This window comes from Lathamus discolor, unplaced genomic scaffold (genome assembly GCF_037157495.1).
Source record: "Lathamus discolor isolate bLatDis1 unplaced genomic scaffold, bLatDis1.hap1 Scaffold_159, whole genome shotgun sequence".
Classification (NCBI taxonomy): Eukaryota; Metazoa; Chordata; class Aves; order Psittaciformes; family Psittacidae; genus Lathamus; species Lathamus discolor.
The window spans coordinates 22,541-35,608 of NW_027069188.1; the positions used below are offsets into that span (position 1 = coordinate 22,541).

General features: G+C 51.6%; 1 protein-coding gene across 3 annotated transcripts in view; it reads left to right on the plus strand.

Annotated features, from left to right (window-relative positions):
* The window catches only part of ATP1A3 (ATPase Na+/K+ transporting subunit alpha 3), a 52,101-nt gene that overhangs the window by 14,342 nt on the left and 24,691 nt on the right, over positions 1-13,068 (plus strand). For 2 of the 3 annotated variants that reach the window (XM_065664377.1, XM_065664376.1), the window contains exons 6-11: positions 891-1,025; positions 3,116-3,233; positions 7,526-7,794; positions 9,863-10,061; positions 11,299-11,408; positions 12,219-12,353. In XM_065664377.1, the coding sequence (XP_065520449.1) occupies positions 891-1,025; positions 3,116-3,233; positions 7,526-7,794; positions 9,863-10,061; positions 11,299-11,408; positions 12,219-12,353 (966 nt within the window). The remainder of the gene's footprint in view (positions 1-890; positions 1,026-3,115; positions 3,234-7,525; positions 7,795-9,862; positions 10,062-11,298; positions 11,409-12,218; positions 12,354-13,068) is intronic. The other variant, XM_065664378.1, reaches the window with a different exon arrangement.

Genomic DNA, 13,068 nt, shown 5'->3' on the forward strand with positions numbered 1-13,068 from the left:
AGGATGCTGAGGATGAAGGATGCTGATGGGATGAAGGATGCTGGGGTGAAGGATACTGGGGGTGAAGGATACTGAGGGTGAAGGATGCTGATGGGGTGAAGGATGCTGAGGATGAAGGATGCTGGGGTGAAGGATGCTGAGGATGAAGGATGCTGATGGGATGAAGGATGCTGAGGATGAAGGATGCTGAGGATGAAGGATGCTGAGGATGAAGGATGCTGAGGATGAAGGATGCTGAGGGTGAAGGATGCTGAGGATGAAGGATGCTGAAGATGAAAGATGATGAGGATGAAGGATGCTGATGGGGTGAAGGATGCTGGGGATGAAGGATGCCGATGGGGTGAAGGATGCTGAGGATGAAGGATGCTGATGGGGTGAAGGATGCTGGGGATGAAGGATGCTGAGGATGAAGGATGCTGAGGGTGAAGGATGCTGAGGATGAAGGATGCTGAAGATGAAAGATGATGAGGATGAAGGATGCTGATGGGGTGAAGGATGCTGAGGATGAAGGATGCTGATGGGATGAAGGATGCTGAGGATGAAGGATGCTGAGGATGAAGGATGCTGAGGGTGAAGGATGCTGAGGATGAAGGATGCTGAAGATGAAAGATGATGAGGATGAAGGATGCTGATGGGGTGAAGGATGCTGAGGATGAAGGATGCTGATGGGGTGAAGGATGCTGAGGATGAAGGATGCTGATGGGGTGAAGGATGCTGGGGATGAAGGATGCTGATGGGGTGAAGGATGCTGAGGATGAAGGATGCTGATGGGGTGAAGGATGCTCAGGGGAGGTCCTACCCCCCACCAACCTCTCCTGGACCCCCATAATGTGTTGCCCCCCTTCCGTTTTGGGGTCCCTGCCCCACACTTGGGGGTCCCTGCCCCATAGCAAGCCCTGGTGATCCGCGAAGGGGAGAAGATGCAGCTCAACGCCGAGGAGGTCGTGGTTGGGGACCTGGTGGAGGTGAAGGGGGGTGACCGTGTCCCCGCCGACCTGCGCATCATCTCGGCCCATGGGTGCAAGGTGGGCAACCCCGAAACACCCCGAAATTACACCAAAAACACCCCAAAATACCCTTGAAATACCTTAAACACCCCAGAATACTCATAAACCACCCCAAAACACCCTCAAAATACCCTAAACCATCCCAAAATACCACTAAAACACCCCAAAATGCCCCCCAAACACCCAAAGCCACCCCAGAATACCCATAAACCACCCCAAAATACACTCAAAATACCCTAAACCATCCCAAAACACCCCTGAAACACCCCAAAATACACCAAAATTGCCACAAATTACCCCTAAACCACCCCGAAATACCCCCAAACCACCCCAAAATACCCTCAGAACACCCCTAAATACCCTCAAAATGCCTTAAACCATCCCAAAATACCACTAAACCACCCCCAAATACCCCCAAAATACCCCAAAATGCAATGAAAATGTCCCAAATTACCCCTAAGACAACCCAGAATACCCTTAAAACACCCCAAAATACCCTTAAAACACCCCAAAATACCCTGAACCATCCCAAAATACCCCAAACCATCCCAAAACACCCCTGAAACACCCTGAAATACACCAAAAAATGCCTCAAATTACCCCTAAACCACCCCGAAATACCCCCCAAACCCCCCAAAACACCCAAACTACCCTAAACCATCCCCAATTACCGCTAAAACACCCCCAAAATACCCTCAAAATACCCCAAAATACACCAAAAATGACCCAAATTCCCCCTAAAACAACCCGGAATTCCCTAAACCATCCCGAAATACCCCCCTAACACCCCAAAGCACCCCAAAATACCTTAAACCATCCCAAAATACCACTAAAACACCCCCAAATACCCCAAAATACTTTAGGACCCGTTTAGGACCCCCAGAACCCCTTTAGAACCCCTTAAACCCCTTTAGGATCACCCCAACCCCCTTTAGAACACCTTTAATCGCCCTCAAACCCCTTTAGACCCCTCCCAAAACCCCTTTAGTACCCCCCAAACCCCTTTAGGACCCCCATTAACCCTTTGGGACCCATTTAGGACCCCCCCCAAACCCCCTTAGGAGCCCCAAACCCCTTTAGGATCCCACCAAAACCCCTTTAGGATCCTTTTAGCCCTCCACAAACCCCTTTAGGACCCCCCCAAACCCCCTTAGTACCCCCCAAACCCCCTTTAGGACACCCATAACCCCTTCGGTACCCCCATAACCCCTTTAGGACCCCTTTAGGACCTACATAACCCCTTTAGGACCCCCCTTAAAACCCCTGTAGAACCCCCTAAACCCCCTTGGGACCCCTTTAGGACCCACATAACCCCTTTATGACCCCCCTAAACCCCTTTAGGACCCCCCTAAACCCCTGTAGAACACCTTTAGGGCCCCTGTAACCCCTTTAGGACCGCCACCCCCCGCGCCTCTTTAGGACCCCCATGACCCCTTTAAGACCCCCCTAAACCCCTTTAGAACCCCTTCTGGGCCCCCCCCTAAACCCCTTTAGGACCCCCCCATAACCCCTTTAGGACCCCTTTAGGACCTACATAACCCCTTTAGGACCCCCTTAAACCCCTGTAGAACCCCCTAAACCCCCTTGGGACCCCTTTAGGACCCACATAACCCCTTTAGGACCCTCCATAACCCCTTTAGGACCCCTTTAAGACCCCCATAACCCCTTTAGGACCCTCCATAACCCCTTTAGGACCCCTTTAAGACCCCCATAACCCCTTTAGGACCCCCCTAAACCCCTTTAGGACCCCTATAACCCCTTTAGGACCCCCATAACCCCTTTAGGACCCCCCTAAACCCCTTTAGGACCCATTTGGTACCCCCATAACCTCTTTAGGACCCCTCTACAACTCCTTTAGGCCCCCCTACACCCCTTTAGTACCCCTTCAGGACCCCCATAACCCCTTTAGGACCCCCCCCAAACCCCTTTAGGACCCGTTTTGTACCCCCATAACCCCTTTAGGACCTCCCTAAACCCCTTTAGGACCCCCATAACCCCTTTAGGACCTCCCTAAACCCCTTTAGGTCCCCTTTAGGACCCCCAACACCCCTTTAGGACCCCCAGAACCCCTTTAGCCCCCCCCATAACCCCTTTGCCCCCCCCCCCAGGTTGACAACTCCTCCCTGACGGGTGAATCAGAGCCCCAGACCCGCTCCCCCGACTGCACCCACGACAACCCCTTGGAGACGCGCAACATCACCTTCTTCTCCACCAACTGCGTTGAGGGTGGTATGGGGCCCATAGGGGGCCATTGGGGTCTTTATGGGGTCCCCAATGGGGTTTGGGGTTCCATAGAGCTCTATTGAGGTCTCTATGGGGTGCCCAAGATGGGCTAGGGGCAGGTTTTGGGGTCCCATTGGAGATGTGCACATCGCCTTCTTCTCCATCAACTGCGTTGAGGGTGGGTATGGGGTCCATAGGGGGCCATTGGGGTCCTTATGGGGTCCCCAATGGGGTTTGGGGGTCCATAGAGCTCTATTGAGGTCTCTATGGGGTGCCCAAGATGGGTTAGGGGCAGGTTTTGGGGTCCCATTGGAGATGTGCACATCACCTTCTTCTCCATCAACTGCGTTGAGGGTGGGTATGGGGTCCATAGGGGACAATTTGGGTCCTTATGGGGCCCATAGGGGTGCATTGGGATCCTTATGGGGCCCCCAATGGGGTTTGGGGATCCATAGAGCTCTATTGGGGTCTCTATGGGGTGCCCAAGATGGGTTAGGGGCAGGTTTTGGGGTCCCATTGGAGATGTGCACATCACCTTCTTCTCCATCAACTGCGTTGAGGGTGGGTATGGGGTCCATAGGGGACAATTTGGGTCCTTATGGGGCCCATAGGGGTGCATTGGGATCCTTATGGGGCCCCCAATGGGGTTTGGGGATCCATAGAGCTCTATTGGGGTCTCTATGGGGTGCCCAAGATGGGTTAGGGGCAGGTTTTGGGGTCCCATTGGAGATGTGCACATCGCCTTCTTCTCCATCAACTGCGTTGAGGGTGGGTATGGGGCCCATAGGGCTGCATTGGGATCTCTATGGGGCCCATAGGGGTGCATTGGGGTCCTTATGGGGTCCCCAATGGGGTTTGGGGGTCCATAGGGGTCTCTATGGGGTGCCCAAGATGGGTTAGGGTCAGGTTTGGGGGTCCCATTGGAGATGTGCACATCGCCTTCTCCATCAACTGCGTTGAGGGTGGGTATAGGGTCCATAGGGGGCCATTGGGATCTCTATGGGGCCCATAGGGTTGCATTGGGGTCCTTATGGGGTCCCCAATGGGGTTTGGGGGTCCTTGCTAGGTTCAGAGGGAGTCCTAGAGCTGTTTTGGGGTTCCTAAACTCATTTTTGGCTTCCCAGACCCATTTCTGGATTTCTAGACCCATTTCTTGGTGTCCTAGACCCATTTCTTGATGTTCTAGACCCATTTTCAGGTTCTGAGACCCCATTTCTGGTGGTTCTAGCACCGATTTTGAGGTCCTACACCCCATTTCTGTGTTCCTAGACCCATATTTTATGTCCTAGACCCATTTTTTTGTGACCTTCGTCTATTTCTTGACGTCCTAGATCCATTTTTGAGCTCCTAGACCCAATTCTTGAAGTTCTACACCCATTTTTGATGTCCTAGACCCATTTCTCAATGTCTTAGACCCAATTTTGGGTGTTCTAACCCCATTTTTCCATGTCTTAGTCCCATTTCTTGATGTCCTAGACCCATTTCTTGATGTTCTAGACCCATTTTTGAGATCCTAGACCCATTTCTTGACGTCCTACACCCGTTTCTTCATATCCTAGATCCATTTTTGAGCTCCTACACCATTTCTTGATGTCCTAGACCCATTTTTAGACGTCCTAGTCCTATTTTTGATGTCCTAGACCCACTTCTTCATGTCCTAGACCCATTTCTTCATGTCCTAGACCCATTTCTTCATGTCCTAGACCCATTTCTTAATGTCCTACACCCATTTCTTGATGTTCTAGATGCATTCTTGATGTCCTACACCCATTTTTTCATGTCCTAGACCCAATTTTGAGTTCCTAGACCCATTTCTTGATGGTCTAGTCCCATATTTGAGCTCTTAAACCCCATTTTTGAGCTCCTAAGCCCCATTTTTGGCTGTTCTAACCCCATTTTCAGTGTCCCCATTGCAGGCACTGCTCGCAGGGTGGTGATCGCCACCGGGGACCGCATGGTGATGGGTTCCTAGACCCATTTCTTGATGTTCTACACCCATTTCTTCATGACCTAGACCCATTTTTCAGCTACTAGACCCATTTCTTGGTGTTCTACACCCATTTCTTCATGTCCTCCCCAGTTTTTTGATGTCCTACACTCATTTTTCGATGTTCCAGCACTGGTTTTTGCCTCCTAAGCCCCGTTTTTGGCTGTTCTAACCCCATTTTCGGTGTCCCCATTGCAGGCACTGCTCGCGGGGTGGTGATCGCCACCGGGGACCGCACGGTGATGGGTTCCTGGACCCAATTCTTCATGTCCTAGACCCATTTTTGAGCTCCTAGACCCATTTCTTGATGTCCTAGACCCATTTCTTCATGTCCTAGACCCATTTTTGATGTCCTATACCCACTTCTTCAGGTCCTATACCCATTTCTTCATGTCCTAGACCCATTTTTCAGCTCCTAGACCCATTTCTTCATGTCCTAGACCCATTTCTTGATGTTCTAGATGCATTCTTGACGCCGTACACCCATTTCTTCATGTCCTAGACCCATTTTTGAGCTCCTAGACCCATTTCTTCATGTCCTAGTCCCATTTCTTGATGTCTTATACCGATTTTTCCACATCCTACCCATTTTTTTGATGTCCTACACTCATTTTTCGATGTTCCAGCACTGTTTTTTGCCTCCTAAGCCCCGTTTTTGGCTGTTCTAACCCCATTTTCGGTGTCCCCATTGCAGGCACTGCTCGCGGGGTGGTGATCGCCACCGGGGACCGCACGGTGATGGGTTCCTAGACCCACTTCTTGATGTCCTAGACCCATTTCTTCATGTCCTAGACCCATTTTTGAGTTCCTAGACCCATTTCTTGATGTCCTAGACCCATTTCTTCATGACCTAGACACATTTTTCAGCTACTAGACCCAATTCTTCATGTCCTAGACCCATTTCTTCATGTCCTAGACCCATTTTTGAGTTCCTAGACCCATTTCTTGATGTCCTACACACATTTCTTCATGTCCTAGACCCATTTTTCAGCTACTAGACCCATTTCTTGATGTTCTACACCCATTTCTTCATGTCCTCCCCAGTTTCTTGATGTCCTACACTCATTTTTCGATGTTCCAGCACTGTTTTTGCCTCCTAAGCCCCGTTTTTGGCTGTTCTAACCCCATTTTCGGTGTCTCCATTGCAGGCACTGCTCGCGGGGTGGTGATCGCCACCGGGGACCGCACGGTGATGGGTTCCTACACCCAATTCTTCATGTCCTAGACCCATTTCTTCATGTCCTAGACCCATTTTTCAGCTACTAGACCCGTTTCTTGATGTCCTACACCCATTTCTTGATGTTCTGGACCCATTTTTCGATGTCCTAGTCCTATTTTTGATGTCCTATACCCACTTCTTCATGTCCTAGACCCATTTTTGAGCTCCTAGACCCATTTCTTCATTTCCTAGACCCATTTCTTGATGTTCTAGATGCATTCTTGACGCCGTACACCCATTTCTTTATGTCCTAGACCCATTTTTGAGCTCCTAGACCCATTTCTTCATGTCCTAGACCCATTTCTTGATGTTCTAGATGCATTCTTGACGTCGTACACCCATTTCTTCATGTCCTAGACCCATTTTTGAGCTCCTAGACCCATTTATTCATGTCCTAGTCCCATTTCTTGATGTCTTATACCAATTTTTCCACGTCCTACCCAGTTTTTTTGATGTCCTACACTCATTTTTCGATGTTCCAGCACTGTTTTTTGCCTCCTAAGCCCCGTTTTTGGCTGTTCTAACCCCATTTTCGGTGTCCCCATTGCAGGCACTGCTCGCGGGGTGGTGATCGCCACCGGGGACCGCACGGTGATGGGTTCCTAGACCCATTCCTTGATGTTCTACACCCATTTCTTCATGTCCTAGACCCATTTTTGTGTTCCTAGACCCATTTCTTGATGTCCTAGACCCATTTTTCGATGTCCTAGTCCTATTTTTGATGTCCTATACCCACTTCTTCAGGTCCTAGACCCATTCCTTCATGTCCTAGACCCATTTTTCAGCTCCTAGACCCATTTCTTCATGTCCTAGACCCATTTCTTGATGTTCTTGATGCATTCTTGACGTTGTACACCCATTTCTTCATGTCCTAGACCCATTTTTGAGCTCCTAGACCCATTACTTCATGTCCTAGTCCCATTTCTTGATGTCTTATACTGATTTTTCGACGTCCTAGTCCCATTTTTTGATGTCCTAGACCCATTTCTTGGTGTTCTAGTCCCATATTTGAGCTCTTAAACCCCATTTTTGAGCTCCTAAGCCCCATTTTTGGCTGTTCTAACCCCATTTTCGGTGTCCCCATTGCAGGCACTGCTCGCGGGGTGGTGATCGCCACCGGGGACCGCACGGTGATGGGCCGCATCGCCACGCTGGCGTCGGGGCTGGAGGTGGGCAAGACGCCGATCGCGGTGGAGATCGAGCACTTCATCCAGCTCATCACCGGCGTGGCCGTGTTCCTGGGCATCTCCTTCTTCATCCTCTCCCTCATCCTGGGCTACACCTGGCTCGAGGCCGTCATCTTCCTCATCGGCATCATCGTGGCCAACGTGCCCGAGGGGCTGCTGGCCACCGTCACCGTGAGTCGGGGCGGGTACGGGGTGCTGGATGGGGTGATGGATGGGTTGTAGGGGTGATGTATGGGGTGGTGTATGGGGTGGTGTATAGGGTGATGTATGGGGAGAGGTATGGGGTATAGGGGTAATGTATAGGGTGATGTATGGTGTGATACATGGGGTGATGAATAGGGTGACATATGGGATGTAGGGGTGACGTACGGGGTGATATATAGGGTGATGTATGGGGTATAGGGGTAACGTATAGGGTGATGTATGGTGTGATATATGGGGTGATGCATAGGGTGACGTATGGGATGTAGGGGTGACATACGGGGTGATACATAGGGTGACGTATGGGGTGATGTATGGGGTATAGGGGTAACGTATAGGGTGATGTATGGGGTGATGTATGGGGTGATGTATGGGGTGATGTATGGGGTGATGTATGGGGTGATGTATGGGGTGATGTATAGGGTGACATATGGGATGTTTTGGGGTGACATACGGGGTGATATATAGGGTGACGTATGGGGTGATGTATGGGGTATAGGGGTAATGTATAGGGTGATGTATGGTGTGATATATGGGGTGATGCATAGGGTGACGTATGGGATGTAGGGGTGATGTATGGGGTGACGTATGGGGTGTAGGGGTGATGTATGGGATATAGGGGTGATGTATGGGGTGTAGGGGTGATGTACGGGATATAGGGGTGACGTATGGGGTGTAGGAGTATGGGATATAGGGGTGATGTGTGGGGTGATGTATGGGATATAGGGGTGATGTATGGGGTGATGTACGGGATGTAGGGGTGATGTATGGGATATAGGGGTGATGTATGGGGTGATGTATGGGGTCTAGGGGTGATGTATGGGGTGTAGGGATGATGTATGGGGTGATGTATGAGATGTAGGGTTAACGTACGGGGTGATGTATGGGTTAATGTATGGGGTGTAGGGGTGATGTATAGGATGATGTATAGGATGATGTATGGGGTGATGTATGGGGTGATGTATGGGGTGATGTATGGGGTATAAGGGTTATGTATGGGGTGATGTATGGGGTGTAGAGGTGATTGATGGGGTGATGGATGGGGTGATGGATGGGATGTAGGGGTGATGCATGGGGTGACGTATGGGGTGTAGGTGGTGAGGTATAGGGTGATGTATGGGGTGTAGGGAGTAATGTATGGGGTGTAGGGGGTAATATATGGGGTGATGTATGGGGCAATACCTGTGGTGGAGGGGGTGATGTATGGGGTGTAGGGGGTAATATATGGGGTGATGTATGGAGTGGTGTGTGGGGTGACGTACAGGTAGCAGAGGGTAATATATAGATGTATGGTGTCAATATATGGGGTGTAGGGGACTATATATGGGCTGATATACGGGGTGATACATGGAGCATAGAGGGTAATGTATAGGGGTCAATATGTGGGTGCTAGGGTGTAATATATTGATGTATGGTGGCAATATACGGGGTATAGGGAGTGATATATGGGATGACAGGTGTAATATATGGGGTGATGGAGGTGATGCATGGGATGTAAGGGGTACTATATGGGCATATAGGGGCAATATATGGGGTGCTGTGGCAATATGTGGGGTTCAGGATACATATATGGGGAGTCTGGGTCCAGTATCAGGGTGCCATAGGGGGTCCATACACCCAATAGGGACCCTATGCCCAGCATAGGGCTGCAGCCTGACTTTGGAAGCTAAGCAGGGTCAGCCCCGGTCAGCACTTGGATGGGAGACCTGTGTTGACCAGAGGGTTGTGGGTTCGAATCCCCCCATGCATTACCCACACCCAATGGTGCAATGGGGGGTCTGTAGCCCCCTATTATCCCTATTGGGGATCCCAATGGTGGGTCCATGCCCAGTATTGGGGTGCCATAGGGGGTCCATACACCCAATAGGGACCCCATGCCCAGCATAGGGCTGCAGCCTGACTTTGGAAGCTAAGCAGGGTCGGCCCCGGTCAGCACTTGGATGGGAGACCTGTGTTGACCAGAGGGTTCTAGGTTCGAATCCCCCCGTGCATTACCCATACCGGGGGGTCTCATGGGTGCTGTATGACCCCCCCATAGGTGTGCTTGACGCTGACAGCCAAGCGCATGGCACGCAAGAACTGCTTGGTGAAGAACCTGGAGGCGGTGGAGACCTTGGGCTCCACATCCACCATCTGCTCCGACAAGACCGGGACCCTCACCCAGAACCGCATGACCGTGGCCCATATGTGGTTCGACAACCAGATCCATGAGGCCGACACCACCGAGGACCAGTCCGGTGCGTGATATGGGATGATGGGGGTCTGGGGGGGGGGCTTTGGTATCTGTTGGGTGCTATTGGGGGGCTCTATGGGGTCTCTATGGGGTCTATGAGGTGTTTATGGTGTCTGTGGGGTCTCCTTCTGGTCTATGGGGTCTCTCTGGGGTCTATGTGGGGCTTACGAGGGGTTCGTTGGGGTGTCTACAGGGGTCTACTGATGTCTATGGGGTCTCTATGGTGTCTATGGGGTCTCTATGGCATCTCTATTGATGCCTATGAGGTCTCTATTGACATCTATGGGGTCTCTATGGCGTCTCTATTGATGTCTATGAGGTCTCTATTGATGCCTATGAGGTCTCTATTGACATCTATGGGGTCTCTATGGAGTCTCTATTGATGTCTATGAGGTCTCTATTGACATCTATGGGGTCTCTATGGCATCTCTATTGATGCCTATAAGGTCTCTATTGACATCTATGGGGTCTCTGGCGTCTCTATTGATGTCTATGAGGTCTCTATTGACATCTATGGGGTCTCTGGCGTCTCTATTGATGTCTATGAGGTCTCTATTGACATCTATGGGGTCTCTGGCGTCTCTATTGATGTCTATGAGGTCTCTATTGATGTCTATGGGAGGTCTATAGGGTCTCTCTGGGGTCTACAGGGGGTCTATTGGGGGTCTATGGGGTCCCTGACGTCTATTGGGGGTCTATGAGGTCTCTCTGGGGTCTCTGTGGGGTCTATTGCATTTCTATTGGGTGCCTATGGGGCCTCTCTGAGGTCTATGGGGGGTCTACTGCAGGTCTATGGGGTGTCTATGGGGCCTTTCTGTGGCCTATTTGGGGTCTATTTGTGTCTATGGCACCTCTATGGGCATCTACTGAGGTCTCTATGGCAGCTCTCTCGATGTCTATGAGGTCTCTATTGATGTCTATGAGGTGTCTATAGGGTCTCTATGGGGTCTCTATTGATGCCTATAGGGTGTTTGCAAGGTCTCTATTGACATCTATGGGTCTCTATTGGGTCTCTATGAGGTCTCTATTGATTTCTGTGAGGTCTCTATTGATGTCTATGAGGTGTCTATAGGGTCTCTATGAGGTCGCTCTTGATGTCTAGGGGGGCTCTATTGATGTCTATTGGTTTCTATGGGGTCTCTATGGGTCTCTATGGGGTCTCTGTGGGTCTCTATGGGTCTCTATGGGTCTCTGTGGGGTCTCTATGACCTGACCCCCCTATGTCGTCCCCCCCACCCCAGGCACCGCCTTTGACAAGAGCTCGGCCACATGGGTGGCTCTGTCCCACATTGCGGGGCTCTGCAACCGCGCCGTATTCAAGGGGGGGCAGGAGAACGTCCCCATCCTCAAGGTGACAATGGGGGGCAATGGGGGTAAGGGGGGTAATGGGGTCAATGGGGGTAATGGGGACAATGGGGTCAATGGGGGTAATGGGGACAATGGGGACAATGGGCTCAATGGAGGTAATGGGGGCAATGGGAGCCATGGGGGCAATGGAGACAATGGAGTCGATGCAGGCAATGGGGTCAATGGGGATGATGGGGACAATGGGGTCGATGGGGGTAATGGGGTCAATGGGGACAATGGGGTCAATAGGGGTAATGGGGACAATGGGCTCAATGGAGGTGATGGGCGCAATGGGGGCCATGGGGGCAATGGAGACAATGGAGTCGATGCAGGCAATGGGGTCAATGGGGGTCAATGGGGATGATGGGGACAATGGGATCGATGGGGGCAATGAGGGCAATGGGGTCAATAGGGGTAATGGGGGCCATGGGGGCAATGGAGACAATGGAGTCGATGTAGGCAATGGGGTCAATGGGGGTCAATGGGGATGATGGGGACAATGGGATCGATGGGGGCAATGAGGGCAATGGGGTCAATAGGGGTAATGGGGGCAATGGGGGCCATGGGGGCAATGGAGACAATGGAGTCGATGCAGGCAATGGGGTCAATGGGGGTCAATGGGGATGATGGGGACAATGGGGTTGATGGGGGTAATGAGGTCAATAGGGTCAATGGGGCCAATGGGGGTCAATGGGGATGATGGGGACAATGGGGTCGATGGGGGCAATGAGGGCAATGGGGTCAATGGGGACAATGGGGTTCAATGGGGCCATGGGGTCCCCCCTCATCCCGCTGCATCCGCCCCCATTCCCAGCGGGACGTGGCCGGGGACGCCTCGGAGTCGGCGCTGCTCAAGTGCATCGAGCTCTCCTCCGGCTCCGTCAAGCTCATGCGGGAGCGCAACAAGAAAGTGGCCGAGATCCCCTTCAACTCCACCAACAAGTACCAGGTACCCGGGGGGACACCCGCATCCAATGGGAGACACCCGCATCCAATGGGAGACACCCGCATCCAATGGGAGACACCCGCATCCAATGGGAGACATCCCACATCCAATGGGAGACACACACATCCAATGGGAGACATACCATATCCAATGGGAGACACCCGCATCCAATGGGAGACACCCGCATCCAATGGGAGACATCCCACATCCAATGGGAGACACACACATCCAATGGGAGACATCCCACATCCAATGGGAGACACACACATCCAATGGGAGACACACACATCCAATGGGAGACATACCATATCCAATGGGAGACACCCGCATCCAATGGGAGACATCCCGCATCCAATGGGAGACACCCACATCCAATGGGAGACATACCATATCCAATGGGAGACACCCGCATCCAATGGGAGACATCCCACATCCAATGGGAGACATACCACATCCAATGGGAGACACACACATCCAATGGGAGACATCCCACATCCAATGGGAGACACCCGCATCCAATGGGAGACACACACATCCAATGGGAGACACCCGCATCCAATGGGAGACACCCACATCCAATGGGAGACACCCGCATCCAATGGGAGACATACCATATCCAATGGGAGACATACCATATCCAATGGAAGACATCCCACATCCAATGGGAGACATACCATATCCAATGGGAGACACCCGCATCCAATGGGAGACACCCGCA